At 44.4% G+C, this 17,243-nt stretch overlaps 1 protein-coding gene across 1 annotated transcript in view; it reads right to left on the bottom strand.

The window, feature by feature from the left end:
- Positions 1-17,243, bottom strand: part of adarb2 (adenosine deaminase RNA specific B2 (inactive)) — a gene marked incomplete at both ends in the record, with an annotated part of 177,330 nt that overhangs the window by 7,842 nt on the left and 152,245 nt on the right. The window contains 4 exons of the mRNA XM_080515009.1: positions 1,904-2,085; positions 6,248-6,416; positions 9,674-9,825; positions 12,967-13,135. Coding sequence (XP_080371135.1) covers positions 1,904-2,085; positions 6,248-6,416; positions 9,674-9,825; positions 12,967-13,135 — 672 coding nt within the window. The remainder of the gene's footprint in view (positions 1-1,903; positions 2,086-6,247; positions 6,417-9,673; positions 9,826-12,966; positions 13,136-17,243) is intronic.

A 17,243-nucleotide genomic window follows, 5' to 3' on the forward strand; every position in this document is an offset into this window, starting at 1 on the left:
TCTGCCGGTGACTTATCCGCAGCGTGTATCCGACAGGATGTAATGTGTTTTCCCCGTCGCCGATTGTCACCGCCTTTGTTCTTATCAGAGATCCCCAGCAAGCGAGCGGCGCCCCACATCTCGCCTGTCGCTCAAACCGCCGCGGCTGGCCCAGATGGGAAGTGATGGCTGACGCCGCCGCTACACGCTGGGTGTCATTCAGATCCTCTTCCAGCATTCATCTTCACTACAAACGGAGGCCCGGGGTCTCACCGGAGCCCCCCCCCCCCCCCCCGAGAACAGACGTGCCAGGCAACTTCTTAGCTTGTAGCTTGTCTGGCTGGCACTGAGTTGTGTTTGTTATGTTTTTTGTTTTTTTTTGTTATGGGGCGGGTTGTTCTATATATGTGATCTGATGTGAAGCTTTCGACACATTTATTCACAGAAAAAGACGACTGTATACATGTTTCCTTTATGTACGTGACTTTTTTACGACACATTACCGTCGGATCGAACATAAGTGTCACCAGCAGGTTGAGACATGTACAGTGAGACCGTTTTCTCGGAGGTCTTCTATGAATAGACTCCATACAAGCTTGTTTTTTTGTTTTTTTTTCTGGAACATACACGGTGATCAAACTTTAGCTTAACCTTGGTTGTTTAAATGAGTGTGACTCTCGACCGAGGCCTCTCAGAGTGGAGTGCAGGATTTCCTCCAGGTTCTACCACACCTTTCACACGGGCGTTGGCTGGGACAGGTGTAGAAGATGGGAGTGTCGATGTCTCCGTTGGTGGGTCACTCTTACATTGTCACTAGTCTGGACACGCTCGTGAACACGCCAACATGTACGTTTACATACATGTAAACAGTCTCTCTCTCTTTCTCCTGTTTGTTCAGGCTGTATTTATTACTTACAATTACACACCCTGGTCTTCCAAACTGATATCATTTTACATTTCACAAACTGTTTACTCCCTATTAAAACGACTATTATTAAAGTGAAAAATTATAGATTTTTGGGGTTTACATTCCAGAAAAGTTTCATGTTTACATGAGTGTTTTCGGAAAGTTCTACCTTGAGAGTCATTTTTCGAAAAGCTTCATTTTCAGTGACTCTGAGGCACGTTGATGCATAAATAGACACCCAAAAGCAAAAGCTTTTTACTTACAGTTGTAGTAGAACAGAACAGAACAGAACAGAACAGAACAGAACAGAACAGAACAGAATAGAATAGAATAGAATAGAATAGAATAGAATAGAATAGAATAGAATAGAATAGAATAGAATAGAATAGAATAGAATAGAATAGAATAGAATAGAACAGAACAGAACAGAACAGAACAGAACAGAACAGAACAGAACAGAACAGAACAGAACAGAATAGAATAGAATAGAATAGAATAGAATAGAATAGAATAGAATAGAACAGAATAGAACAGAACAGAATAGAATAGAATAGAATAGAATAGAATAGAATAGAACAGAACAGAACAGAACAGAACAGAAAAACCTTATTAATCCCAGGGGGAAGTTAAAAACAGAAAACAGTCTTGTGTAAATCGGGCCTTAGAAAATACACCGTGTGACCAGAAGATTAACTTGCGGTGCCCAGAGTGTATTTATGCAGGGGTTTTGTGTTTTCCACACGGTGAGCTTGAATATTTTGACAGTTGTGACCTTTGGGGAAGGGAGAGCAGACCGAACCCGGGCGACTTCCAGAAAGCTTGACGAGAAGGAAAAAGGAAAGCCACTCCGGCACCTGATGGACGACCTTCGTACGGCGGCGGCAAACACTTTCACCGTGTCACTTTCTGATGTGACGACTTCCTCAAGTCTTAAAGTGGAATTTATCACCGTCAACCTTGACGTGTGTGTGTGTGTGTGTGTGTGTGTGTGTGTGTGTGTGTGTGTACATGTCGTACCGCTGAGCAGGGGCTGGTTCCGTCGGTACGTCGGGGGCAGGGGGCCGAGGCGCTCCTGCCGCTGGCTCAGGACCCGGCTCAGGTGCCCCGTGTGATGCAGGCTGCCCACGGTCACACTGTGCAGGTACAACGGCTCCACAAAGTGGCTCAGCAGCGCCCCCTGCAGGCCCAGGATGTTCCACCTGAGGGGGGAGGGAGGAGGAGGAGAAGAGGGGTGAAAAAAAAAGGAGGTGCAAAGAATCGGGGGTGGGGGGTGGGGGGGGAGGCAGAGACAGAATCAGGAGGGAAAATGGTTAAAGCGATGAGGTGAGGAAAAGAGAGACTGATGTGAGAGCTTCGATGACAGGTAGAGACAATTTGATCATTATCTTGATGTGGGACGTGATGAATAACAGACGCTGCTCTGACAAAACACACACACACACACACACACACACACACACACACACACACACACACACACACACACACACACACACACACACACACACACACACACACACACACACACACACACACACACACACACACACACACACACACACACACACACACACACACACACGCCCGTCCTCTTCCCCCAGCGATAGCAGCCATCATCGCCAACAACAACACAGCCAAAGGTCAGTACATCAGCATTCATTATGTGGAACAACACATTAGCATGTGTGCATTCATCAGTGGCAGCGGGGTTAATGCACTGCACGGGGCTGCAGCTCAGCCTCCGTCCAACGTCCCGTCACCTGACGCTTCGTCGTTGGAGGGGGAGCCACAGGTGACACACCAAAAATGGCCGCACCGACGGTCACCGATGGTACAGCCACTAACTGGTCATGTGCCACCGACCACCCTCTTTCCTCTCTGTTTAGCCAGCAGATGCTAATTCACGGATGGCAAATGATAATCACCGTGTTTATTATCGTTCCCGGCCTCCTCGCGGCGACAGGAGGCCTGCTGCGTACCTGAGCTGCGTTCTCTCCGGCGCATTGGACTAATGAACTTATGCGAAGCACAATCACAGGCTCCGCATTACGATGCTAATTTCACATCATTGTCCTTTTTTTGGTTAATCAATGCCTCTTTATCATAGATGCAATTACAGCAACTGCTTCTTCTTCATCATCTTTTTTTTTGATAGTGTTTTTATTTAATTTTTTTCATCCCCCTTCTCCTCGCCGGCTTAATAATCACTCATTACGCCTTCTTTTGCTTGCCAAGCAGTCAATTAACATCAACAGCTTTCTGGGAATCACTAAACGGGCTCAGGAAGTGGCGGCCGCTCGCCCGCCTCCACTTTACCTGCAATCTGCCAGGATCTGTCCTTCCCTCTCAAGAGGAGAGGAGGAGCTTTGTTTTGGGGGTAAAAAAAAAAAAAAAAGGAGGAGGAAAAAAAACAAAAACATCACGCACGCACACACGAACGCACGCAGCCACCACCAAAACAGAAATAGTTTAGCCTGAAATATTAATTTACCCAGAAAGCGACACCGTGAATCAGAAACATCTTCTAATCTCATGCAAGAAAAGACAGCCATCTGGCTGGGGTGTGTGACTGAGAGAGAGAGAGAGAGAGAGAGAGCGAGAGCGAGAGAGAGCGAGAGAGAGAGAGAGAGCGAGGCCAGACCTCCTCTTTCTCTCTCCCCTCATCCATCGTTCCCTCCCCCCCTCCCCCGGTAAACGCCAACCATTAAAGTAATGTGTTCATCTGCATAAAACTGCAGTGGAATGGAGAACATCATCGTTATATGAAAGCCATTTAGGCCCCTCAATTAAATCCAGCTGTCGGCTTCAAATCAAATATTAGCGAAAGGGGGGGTGGGGTGGGGTGGGGTGGGTGGGGGGGGTGCTTCGCCGGCGCCCCGCCTAAGAAAACAAAGCGGCGATCATCAGGTGATGGCGATGGGGACTGTCACCTCGGGTGGCTCCCACACCCAAACGTCCCCTCTGGTCGAAGCTGAACTAACTATAATAAAGTGCAGGAAGTGAGAGGAGGGAGGGGGGGATTGGGAAAAAGAAAAAAAGTAATGGGAGACTGCAAAATGAGTGTGACAGAGGACAAAAAGAGTATCCAGGGGATCAGTTTAAGATTGCAGCAGTGTGTGTGTGTGTGTGTGTGTTGAGTCGGCGGTCCTAAGCTCCTCTCAGTTCCACCCTCCAACTCCTGACCTTGATAAACTGGCCCTCGGTGACCCACTCACTTTAACGACGACCACCGATCATTTACAGCGATAAAGGAGGAAAGAAAGAGGAAGCTGTGGAGCAGAGAGAGAGAGAGAGAGAGAGAGAGCGAGAGAGAGGGGAAGAGGAGACGATGGTGGGAGGTAAGAAAAGCCGGGTGTCCCTTCTCGTTCCCCTCCTCCTCCCCCCCGTCACTCTATTTTTTTGTAAAGTAATTGCTTTCACCCCTGTTGGTGACCTGGGTAGATTTAATCACACCATCTCCAGCCCTGGCCAACTGAATCAAATTGGGCAAATTAACAGCGGCTACACAGGAGAAGGGTTCACCTCTCGCTTGTGCTTTCTCTATTTTACTCTTTGTGTCTCTCTCACACACACACACACATACATACAAACACACAGATACACACACACACTCACGCTCAGCTGTGGTCCTGTACGGCTCAGTTGGCACAGCGCGGTGCTTACTAAGCTAAATTCATGGCTCCGGCTCCCGTTGAGGCCGAGTCGCAGCGGAAAAACAGAGACTATATTAAAAATTGATTTCAGATATTTCAGGAGACGAAGGCGTCAGGGGTGGAAGTGAAGAATTACAACTGTTGAGTGTCTTCAGCTGGATTTCCCAGATATGCCAGCAGCAGCGCGGCTCCGGGGGGGGAGGTCGTTTTGTGGCGTCGGCCATTTTTTGTCGAGATTGAACTTAATTTTAAGAGAAACGAAGAGGATGAACCAAACCGTGCTTTGGTTCATGAAGTCCTTTTTATTTACCCTTTTAGAGGCAATAATAAAAGTTATTTTTTTTACAATGGAAGAACTGATCACGCAAACGTGAGAGTTTAACTCACAGTTTGGCGTTGAGCCTGGAATGTGCCTACAGCTTCATTCAACAAGAATCAAGACAGAAAACACGTATACTTATAAAGAGAAAGCTAAAATAACGGCTGAGACGAAAGGATTCGCTTTGTGAGTGAGATGTTCGCATCTGTTGATGCTTTTGTCGGTACAAGGATGTGATAAAGAGTTGAATAAAATTGGATAACATGGACTTGTTGGAGGAAGTATTAAATATAAAAAAAAAACCAACAACAAAAACAGGCCCGTCATTCATGACCCTGGATAACTCTGTTTTTAAACTGGTATATTTGGAAATGCTCTTATTATTATCCGATTTTGAATCATCTGAATGCGGTTTGCGCTTCACTAAATTCACGTTATTATCGCCATTGAGCGTTAGCGGCATTATTAAGAGCATATTTGTTTACTCGAGGCTGAATAACATCCCGCTCTCACCGCTTATGTTGTTTTTCAAATTTAGACGACGGCATCCCGGTGCGTTACGCACCGAAGCCGCCGCTCTTCACACGTGGCGACGGCGCAAAAAGCAGAGGCGGGAGAGAGAGAGAGAGAGAAAAGAGCGGTCCGGATTTAGCGCCGCCATCTGTCCCTACCCTGCCCCGCCATACATGTGGACGATACGACGGCGGCTCAAGGCCGGCGCGAGTGATCGGACTCCGGTTAGCCGAGAACATTTAACTTGGTCCTGACGTGCAGGCATGTAAAGCGGGTCGCTCAGAAGACGACGGCGTGTGAAAGGTTGTATGATTAATATCTCAGCCCGACAGATCCCGGGGGATGAAAACAAAGCCGCCATTAATCCGCTAACTCATTAGAATCGGATTAGCTATTCACGTCATATATGGGAAATCAATGCTCGCCACTCAAAGACTACAAAACGCAGCTGGTAGCAACACGCCGCCACACGTCAGCTGATCGTCCCCCGAACCTGCTTCTCACACTTCGACTATGCTGATGATCACGTTTGAATCGTTCCGTCTGATCCAGACGCTCACAGAAACGGGAAAGTCTGAATCTCAGCAGTTTTTTTTTTGTTTTTTTTGAAAGGTGCTTCCATCAACAACGGTCCAATTTCAAAAGTGCGAGTCAAACCCTGATTAATGTGACGAGAAGACAGCAAAGGCAGCACGGCGTGCGACAGGAGCGTGCCTTAGATCGATTGGGTGGCGTTCTCACTGCGGATCTGCAGTTTTATGGTGCGAAACAAGCGGGATTTGAAAGCAGACGTTTTGTGTGTGTGTGTGTGTGTGTGTGTGTGTGTGTGTGTGTGTGTGTGTGTGTGTGTGTGTGTGTGTGTGTGTGGAGGCTGACCTGGTCATCTTGTCGGTGCAGGACATGGTGATGAGCTGCTCCCCCTGCAGGACGCCGTCCCAGGTCTGCGCAGCCCCCCGGCACCGCACCGGCACCGTCCCCTCGCCCGACTCGATTTTGGTCCGCAGGTGACTCCGGTGCTTCCTCATGAGGTGTCGGCTGCTGTGCACTGAACCGACACAACCGCAACAAGAGTGAGCAGATTATATTCCCTTTTTTTTTTTTTTTTTAATAATGAAGACCCTGAAATTGGTTTCTAGTTGTTCGGTTTTTCTAAATTTGACCAACCTGAATGGGTCAAAATACTGAAAACGAGTGGACAAGAGTTAAATATCAAACATCGGCGGTTCTAAACCTGCGGTCCAGAACCGTCTTGGACCCTCATTCAACCACACTATGAAGGGTCCAGTTTGTGTTCATTCATAAGTATGTTTTGCCAAATTTTTAGGGGGTTTTAAGCAACAAAAAAACTTTCACGTTTGCAATGCAACGTTTCGATAACAATGTCCTTTTCCATAGAAACAGTAGAAACACTGAAATCTCAAATTTCCATACGTCCGTATGAAGAGATGGACCGAGTTGGATTGTTATGACAGCGAGTGTTTGTTGTACAAGCACAGGAGTAGCTTTTCAGATAAGGGAGCCTTTTTTTCCCAAAAAGTTGCTTTTCCAGCGGCTCCGAACACCTTCGTCACGTAAACGCCCAAAACACGACGGGTTTTCTGCTTTGACTTGGAAACGTTGCGTAAACGGGGCCTCAGACTCTGGAGGTTCCGAGGAAAAGAAGCTGGGAACCATCTTGAAAAATAACCAGACGAACCGAGTCAAACGTATATAAATGAACGTGACGATAACATTCTTCGTAGTAGTAAAGGTAGACACAATAGATAATAGTTCATTCATTTTTCTAATTACCGCAAACAAGACAAAATATTCAAAATATTGTTTTTGTCTTATTTCTTTGGCTGCAAATCCTCAAAACATTAAGGGAAAGGGGGGAATTAAACCTCCTGCTGTGAAAGTGACCTGCCGTCACAAAGTTGAACATTTCACCTGAGTCCTGGTGTGATTAGCACCATTAGCTCTTAATGCCGTTCATCCACTTTCCTGCGCCCTCATGCGAGTGAGCGAGGGCGTGACCGCCGCTCCGGTTGGACGGTTTCACCACACTGATCTGCTGTCGGTGTGTTTGCATGTTCTCCCTGTTCCAGGGTGGCCAGGCACAAAGCTGCAGACCCATAATGACGATTTGGACAATTCTTGCATAAATATTCAGCGTGTTTTGTTTCCTCATCCTCCCAACCCCCCCCCCCCCATCCCCCCACCCCCCGTCCCCCCCGTCTCTCTCAACGCTGTTGTTGCTCATCTGACAGCAGCTGAAAATTAAGCCGCCGGCTTGCGCCTCGGAAATGTTTAAGAACAGTCGGAGAAAAGGTGCTCAGTAATTTCCTAATCTCTGCGAGCGCCACTGCAGAACATTTAAAAGGTTTAATGACTAAAAAAAAAAAAAAAAAAAAAGTTTAAGGCTTCTTTGATGACGGCGTTGTCTCTCTCTCTCTCTCTCTCTCTCTCTCTCACTTCCTGCCACCGCATTCACACGTCTCCAGTGGGAAAGGGGGAGGAGGAAAATAAAGTCCAAGATTACAGTGTGTGAACTCGCAGTGAGAAAAAAAAAAAAAAAAAAAAATGCTGTGCTAACCATCTAAATGAATACACGGTTCATTTCCAGTCGGTGAGCAATGAAATATGCAGCCAGCGTGGCGAGGTTAAAAGAGGTTAAAGACAGTGTGACATGAAAAGGATGCCAAGAGCGTGTGATAAAAAAAAAGAAAAAAGAAAAAGGGAAGAGCAGGATGAGTGTCAAAGAAAATGATCCGACTGTGAAGCTGAGCGACTGCAAGAGCCGACATTAAAAAGATCACATGTGCATTTAAACTGGCTTCGTTCTTTCTTCCTTTTTTCTTGTTAAATCTGTTTTTTTTAATCAATGGGTCCTTTTAACTTTACTTCCTTTATCCATATCCTGTCTCTCCCCTAGCCTCCCTTTTATTTTTTTTGTCTATTTATTCAATACTTAAAAAAACACTGCTGAGCAGTGTTTTTTTAAGTATTGAATAAATAGACAAAAAGAATAAAAGGGAGGCTAGGGGAGAGACAGGACTATTAAAACTTAAAAAAGTTTTAAGAGTCACAGTTTTAAGAGCGCGTCTAGAAAAAGAATCAACTCTCAGCCCCGTTTACACAACGTTTAGAATGAAAACACATTGTTTTTGCGCAATTGTTCAAGAAAACCTTCCCACCATTTTGAAAATAATGTAGTTAGCATACCAGCTCAACAGTTGGCGCCGTTGGTTGTTTTTGTAATGAGATCAATCCGCTATCGACATAAAAAAAATGGCAGAACACGGACATTCTGATGGACAGACGACCAAGTTGGATGGTGAGTCCAGGAGAACATGGACTGAGAGTCTTGACACTCTGGAGGAAAACATTGTTATTGTTCATCTACTGAGCATGTGCAGTAAGAACTGTTTACTACAGCCGTAGTGTGCAGTCGCAGCATTTCTAATCAATAATGTTTTCGAGTTTGTACACGGAGGATGAGTCGGCACATTTTCAAAAAGTTGGATTTTCCCCGCAAGTCATTTAATCCAGTGTTTTTCAACCACTGTGCCGCGAGATCTAGTCAGGTGCGCCGTGGGAAATTATCCAATTTCAATTTTTTTTTCTAAAAATCATTTGCTCTCACAGCCGCAGAGTAATCATGTATAAATAAATACTCTTCGCCAATAGATGGCAGCACAGAACTTTGCCGGTGAAATCGAAACTGACAGACGTCAGTCTCGTTAATCTCCACCACCTGCAGCTGCTGCCATCTTGTATCAAAGTACTGCGTCGGTGACAGTGATGGAGAAGTTTTTGAAAAGGGAGGATTTGAACTCAAAAAAAAGAAAGTGGGAAATACTTTTTTTCTGTATTTACTTGATTCCTGTTGATAAAACTTTGATGAGAATGACTTTATATTGTTAATATCAGCTACAGAGTTTCAAATTATAACATTTTCGGGTGGTGGTGTGCCTCCAGATTTTTCCAAAGCAAAAAGTGTGCCTTGGCTCAAAAAAGGCCACAAATGTTACACCTAGGGTGTGTTTGCATTGCGCCAATCAGAAGAAACTGACACAGAAAGAAAAAGTTGGAAAATATCTAAAAGAAGAGATGCTTGCGGCTACCCATTAGCCACGAGCTAATTAGCCTAGCCACCGGCGGGACTTCGGGTTTCGGTGCAGACCAATCAATGAGCCCTGTTACTTCTTTACTGGTCAGCGTTTGTTTCATAATTCATTGTCAAAAATTAAACAAACCTATTCCAAGTGGTTAAAAAAACAAACAAACGAGCCGATCATTCTAAACAGTGGGTCGTCTTACGGTCGGTGGAGATCTCGTACGGTGAGTGGAGCCTCCCGTCTCCACACGGCGACGTGCTGACGTACATGTGGAAGTGGACGTTGTCTCGCAGTCTGTAGCTGAACTCTTTGTGGCGCACGAATATGGACTCCTCCCAGTCCTCGGGTCTTTTACTGTGGCAGCGGGAGAGAGAGAGAGAGAGAGAGAGAGAGAGGGGAAAAAAACCAAGGAGGAGGGAGACTGATGAGAAAAGTAGCAGCATTCATCACGGACCGAAGGAAATAGGTTTCCCGCTTTCTTTTCCAGTGATGAAGCGAGGCCGGGGTGCAGAGGGACGGACAGCGGCCCGCCGTCTGACCACAGCCTATTCTCCGCCTGTCAGAGACTCGCGGACATTACTCAGGCTGTACAAATAACTCTACACCTACACCTCTGACACCAAATAGTCAACATGAAGGACACCGGGGGAAAGAAAAGGGAAAAAAAAAAGAAACACAAGCTGGGAAATGATATCCGTGAGAAAATGAGGAAGATAGAAATGTGGATTTTCACGATTTATTTGTTACCCTAATTACAATACAGCACAGAAAGTGGACTAAAATAGACATAAGTATTTGCAAGAGGTAAATATGAACACTGTGACTTTGATTCACATCCCTCTGAAAAACAAGTTCATCAAATTGCTTTATTTTCTAATAAAAACGTTTTTTAGAGGTACTTTGATGTTATAAAGTGATGCATATTGTCATCTTTGGTAACTTTAACTCAGTTGCTCTACACATTCTTCTGTGTAATGAAGAGTGATCGTCAATAACCACTTTGCTCTAACGGTGGAAAAAACCTCAACATAAGTGAAATCCATTTACATCTTTATAGTCTGCAGCTGTCAGATCCGTTACGCTGTTTTTGTTCTGAACCTTATTTTATCTTAAAATTCTAATTCGAGTTCAGCTCTTGAAATGTTCCCTTCAACCTTCCCCTGCAGTTAAACACTGCAGGTCAACAATTACGGATTGAAATTCTCGTTTTTGCCGCAGGTACGTCCACATAAATACATGAATATGTTTTAAACCAAGAATAAACACAAGGAGGAGGATACTTTAGGTGCTGAACTATGACACTCCCACCACTTCAGCGTACGATAAATGAGATTTTCAGCTTATTTGCATGCAAATAATGTAACCTAAGCTTCATTTTGTCCTCCTTTTTGGTTCATGTTTGCGACGACTTGATTGTCTTGTTTCGATTCGATTTCTATTTACTATCAGGTGAATGTTATACACATTTAAATGGAACATTCCCAACTGGGAATCATCCCATTTCCCACATGCGCAGCACTGATTCTGTGTTTTGACAAGGAAAAGCAAAGTAAATGAACGATGCTAGAGGTTTTTGCAATAGAGAAATTAACGAGCAAAAGATGGTTGGTTCGGAACAGATGACTGAAAGCTCGTGAGCGATTTCTGGCGCTAATAAATCAAATGTTAAAGTGCACTGCAAAAAGTTTAGAGTTTTTACTAATATATTTGCAATTAGAGAAATAGAGTATCTACATAAAGACATAGAATAATTTTGACAATTTTAATTGGAATAAACCCAAAATTAGCTACAATTCCCGGATAACCTGTTGCATGATTAAAGTAGCATTAAAAAAAAAAATCTCAAAACTGTAATAAATGTTGCCAAAATCGCAATAATACATAAAAAGGGCTATATCTCTTGGAAATGCAAGGATTTTTTTTTTGTCAATTTTGTGCTGTTTGCGTATCAAACATTTGCACTATAATGGATGGGATCATCGTCATATTCATTCATTGAGAAAAATATTCATCACCCTCTCAATTATGGTCATAGTTATTTGGTTAATGGATACAGTACAAAAATGGCCAACACGACATTACTGACCATTATTACGCTATTAGTTTCTACAGTCTGTAATTGTAACGGCTCAATTGTTGCGATTTAATTTACACGTCAGTCATCCTATGATAACAGCACTACTGTATTACAGTCTCACTATTAGCTCAAGTTAAAGCCTGGTGTAGGGTTAGCTATAACAGTTTATTATGAGATATGTTGACTTATACAGAATAAAACTAACTTGGTCTGAGTTGGACTTCTCTGTCAGACTGTCCTATTCGTTCAAGGTGAGGTAATGTAAAATGTGAAAAAAAATAATCTCCCCATCTGTCTGACATCCATGAAGGTGGCCTCCAACACGCAGAGTGCCTTCACACTGTCCAGTTAAAACTGTGCATCGTCATGCACAGTGTCACCTCTCCTCCCCCTCCCATGTCCTTTCACTCAACGTGAACATGACGCTTCTGGCATTTTGTTTGGTCATTTCATTATGACTTATCTTCCCCATTAGCTGTTCTTTTCTTTTTTCTTTTTTTTTTCCCTTCCTTCCTGAGCCGCAGAGTCTCCGAACCTGCCGCCCAGCATTGTGGCGAGATAAAAAGTCAGTGCTGCGTATGCAAATATGACATTCAGCCAATCTCCCACTTCTTCTCTCGCTTATCGGATACATCTTGCCTCGCCATGGAGCTCCTCGGGGAGCGCAGGAGCAGAATATTCACGCCGGAAGGCAATTCTGAGTCAAAACTCAAATCAAGACTCCGGGTTTGGATAGAAAGTTTGGCGAGTCCTCGTGAGCCGGAGTGCAAAAAAGTGTTTCGGAACAAACCCTGAGACCCTGATGAAGCTGAACAGTCTGAGGAGGAGGCTTGGTTGATTATTGAAACGTCTCCCGCGAACAAAGTGGAGTTTATTACAGACGAGGGGAAACCGTTTGCTTGGTTATGAAGTACACTGCGATGTTTGTTTTATTAATTAGGGCTGCTGAAACTCCTCCGTGCAGCCTGAGATCCTTCAAGCCTTGGCAAGTCCAACCTTGACTGATTTTATTTCGACTGAGAAATGAAAACTGATCAAGTGCAATTTTCCTGTCTCACTCTGCTGTATTGATCTGAGACAAGTAACAGAATACAACTCTCTTTTTTGGGGGGGATTTTTTCAGAAACGGTTTGCCGGTAATGTCCCAAATTCTAACTGATTGGCTCTTGGATGATGATTAATTATCATTGAAGATTTCATGTAATTTGGGTTAATAGATTTTGCAAAAAGTTATAATAAATATAATGCATACAGACAAAAACAAGATGTAACATTAAATGTTAAATGAAAAAAACAGTCAAAAATCAGTGACCTTCGGCCAAGAGACACTTTCATGAATTGATTATATGATCAGCAAACAAATAAATAAGACGTGAACGTCGACGTGGCGGAGATTTTTCCCAAGTTGCGTCCGTTACCTCAAGAAGAGCTCGAGTTGCGAGTAGAGGAAGCGAAGCAGCGCCCTGCGGGCCGTGACCTCGGCGTGGCAGTCGTTCACCACCTGCCCCTGGTCGCTCAGGTACTCCCCGTTGATGCACTTGGTGCCGGTGGACAGCGCCACCACCTGGGCCTGCCTCAGGTCCAGACCTGTGGAGCAGAAACAGACGGTTCAAACCGGGGCGGCGTCTCCTTTCTTCACCTTACTACCTGTACGAGACATTTTGTCATCGTTAGCAGGGATGAGAAAGAAAGAAAAAAAAGATAGTCTGAGAAGTTTGAGAAAGGATGAAGACAGATCTGCATTCCTGAGACTGTTAATATTAATGGAAGGAAACCTAAAGCAAGGAGCCCGAAGGGAAAGGTGGAGGAAACATTTTTCATCTGACTCGGTGTGATAAAGAACAGGCACTATCCTTCCACTTTATGCTGGTTCATCAATATAATCATGGCCCGTCTGTCTCCACAGTCATCACCTCCTGCACACAGACAACAATAAACCATCCAGGCCGGCTTTGGGTGTTTTACCTTCTGAGGGACATCCAGCCCACTTCGGTCTGACTCGAGCGTCACCGGTCATCATTTTCATTTTCAAAACGGTCCCATTTATTGCACTTTTGACAAAGATCTTTGCTGCACAAGCTGAAAATCCGTCAAAATCCACATCGTCTCTCTACAGATCCATGTTGGGAAAAGCCTGTTGCTCCTCAGGCTGAGAGATTTCTTCAGACTTCAGTGGAGTTTTCTTTTGAACAAATTCACTCCCACAGTATGAACTAATATTCTTGTAAAAAGGTCGTTTTTAACTACAGAATCTTACAGTAATCTGCTGTTTACTTATAGGTCTGTGTCATATGTCACCTGAGATAAGTTGCTAATTTTTAAATCCATCTGTCTGCCTAAATCTGTGTTACATAGGTTTTTCTCCTCGAACTGCTTCCTCTCACGGTCCAAAAAACATGTTTAAGGTTAATCAGTGAGTCTAGAATTGCCCGTATTTTGCCTGTGATTTGTACATGTCCTGTCTCGGCCGTTCCTTCTAATGCTGGATTGTAAATAATGGCACATGGGTGACAAAAATAAAACGCGTTGGCCAAAACCGCCTCGCAAGAAGCTCCAATCAGGTTCATAGCTGCCTCATTGCTATCAAACTCGCCTCTGAACCATGCTGTCGGTGTTGGGAAAGTTCAGTTTCTACACAGATTACACAGATTTTAAGATTAACTAGTTCAGTTCATAATTCAGTTCCAAAAATAAACTAGTTAATAGTTCTTTTTTGTTGTTGTTGCTGCGAGCTACTACCTCAGAATACTGGCTTTTCCCTCTTGTTGCCCCCCCCCCCCCCCCTCCATTCAGTTACACCAGATGCAGCTTCCCATCCCTACAGAATATTCTCCTAAACATGCTGCTTCAAGGGTCTTTTTTTTAATGAGGCCAGTAGTCCTTAACGTGCAAAGGGAAAAAATACAAGACAGATTCTGCAAACAAATCCCTGGTCAAATGGTCAACAAAAAGAAAATAGCTCATGTCTCTAACGTGGTTAAACTGAAGGAGGGGTGAGGCCTTCGCTTCAACACTAAGAGAGCACATGACAAGTGGCTGTAAAAAAAAAAAAAAGGTCATTGTGACAGATAAATGTAGGTTATTTCCATAAGCACAGATCTCTGAGCAGCATAAGTGGAAAGCGTCTTCTTAAAAGCTCCTATCACGCCGCCGCAGCCTGGATTAGCTGGATCTGAGGAGCGAGGGAGGCGGAGAGCCTCCACCTGCACGCTGGGCTGACTCCGCCACATCCGTCAGCACATTTGCCTCACGTGACGGCGGCGCGTCGCTCAAACGCGAAGGCTTGAGAACAGAGCAAAAATCAGAGCGCGGAGAAGCAAACCTGACGCGTTCACGTGATGGAAAGAAAGATATATGATGGCGGGGGTTAATAAATCAGTCCTGGGACACATGCAGAGAGCAGTGAAGAGTCTCGACATGTAAAGAGCATAGCAGCCGCTTTTATTCTCCCACTTTCTGGGATTTTTGTGAGCGTAAATGTCTTTCTTTGCCCACAGCAAACATGTTTGCACTTTAAAAAAGCGGAATCAAGGACTAAATTCAGGGGCCTTCATTCAGTCTGATTGACAGGCAGGGTGTGGAGTTGATACACATGGCAAGAATGTAGTTTTCTACATATAGTACATATAGTTTTCTGTAGTTTTTTTTCTCCAGAGCCACCTATATTTAGACTTTGGGTCAGTGACGTCATGTATTACACACTGCTGGAAAAAAATCAGACACACAACAAAAGGCTCAGTTAAAAACATTTCACAATGTTTGGGACCCTTTTCTTGCCTATTTTCAAAAGATGGATGCAGTTGAAATTGTATAACTGTACACTAATAATTTGTAAGGAAAGCCGACTGTAGATCAGTTAATTACACTACACTTTCATGTGCATTTTGATGTATTTTATTGGCAGTGATTATTGTCAGTATTATTATTGTATTTATGTTTCCTTTCAACCTGTCTGGCTTGTTGTTACATGTTGTTACATGTTGCTACATGTTATTACATGTTGTTACATGTTGCTACATGTTGTTACATGTTGTTACATGTTGCTACAGGTTGTTACATGTTGCTACATGTTGTTAAATGTTGTTACATGTTGTTACATGTTGCTACATGTTGGTAAATGTCGCTACATGTTGTTACATGTTGTTACATGTTGCTACATGTTGTTACATGATGCTACATGTTGTTAAATGTTGTTAAATGTTGTTACATGTTGTTATATGTTGCCTGTGGGGTTCGGGGAGGGAAGAAAAGAGGGAAACATTCTAGGTGATTTCCAATGTAGCACTGTTTAACTGAATCTTGAGTAAACAAACCATGTTTAAAAAAAAAAAGAATGTAGTTTTCTAAAAAAAAAAAAAAAAAAAAGCAAAAAAAAATCCCGTGTTGATGTGAAATAAATTGTGTTGATGTCATGATGCTGCAGCCCTCCAGGGGGCGCACTTTAACACATGTGAGGTCAGATATCTAAACGTAAGGTGTGGGTGGGAAGAAGTCACACATTTCCCGTTGTGGCACATGGAAACGCAGAGAGCTCAAGCATTTAAAAAAAAAAAAAAAAATGCCGTGCCATTTCCTGTTTGCCCTCTCTTGGACAAAGACACACTTTTGTGGAGGATTTCGGGGCGGCGTGGCGCCATGCGACCGACTGACAGACAGACAAAGGGGTTGGTGTCGAGATGGAGGGTGCAAAGGGGGGAGGGCCGGGGCTGGATCAGCACGCTGCCGGCTTGCCATCCCTCCCTTCCTCGGGCTGCCACAAATCTCTCCCATCGCCTCTGAAAGTCAGGCTTCGCCGGCTCCTGGCAGACCTGCAGGCGCCGCCGGACCGGCACATGAGCTTTTATCAGCCGCAGCCCAGATGGCACTGCGGCGTTCGAGTCCTGACACCTCCACTGATGAGGAGGGAGGAGGAGGAAGGAGGGCAGGGGAGGGGGGAAAAGTTGAAGGAGGTAAAGGTGTGTGTGTGTGTGTGTGTGTGTGTGTGTGTGTGTGTGTGTGTGTGTGTGTCTCCGGTGAGGAAGTCCATGCAGGGTGAAATAGGTTTATCTTTCACTCTGGAAAGTACAAAAAACCAGAATAATATCTTGCATTGAAAATAATACGGACTTTTATTCGGGGAAATCCATCTCAACTTTCTTATCTTTCCACTTTCATCATTTCACATTGGGTTAATAACCACATTCGGGTAACTATGTATTTATTCAGCAGGAAATCAATACCGACATACCGTCCCAACTTTTTTTTTTTTTTGGGGGGGGAACTAGGAAATCATTTGTGAATCCAGATTAGATCAACTCAAGTCGTCCCAATGATCCCGTCTGCAAAATTACTTCTCCGTCGCCGTCGTCGCACACAATAGTTTCCATTAAACTGTAGAAGCATCACATCTGTGCGAGACAAGCTCCTCCAGGTTTCCCGCATTTCTACTTCTCCCATTCAGGCAGCCGCACTGCGAAGCCGTCGGGTCAAACACGAACGGAGGTTTCAAAAACCTCCTCGCGATCGACACTGTAAACATGCACGTCATCACAACAGTGAGTCATGAAACTCCGGTGGCTTTCAGAGTTCCGTGCTGAAAAATCCTTCACTTTGACGGCGCCCGGAAACAGGAATGACGCGTCCGCTTTTAGTCATAACAGTGGGAGATGGGCCTCCTCGCTGAACGCTGGGCTGTGGGATGCATTTTAATAACAGA

The sequence above is a fragment of the Blennius ocellaris genome, assembly GCF_963422515.1.
Source record: "Blennius ocellaris genome assembly, chromosome: 19".
Classification (NCBI taxonomy): Eukaryota; Metazoa; Chordata; class Actinopteri; order Blenniiformes; family Blenniidae; genus Blennius; species Blennius ocellaris.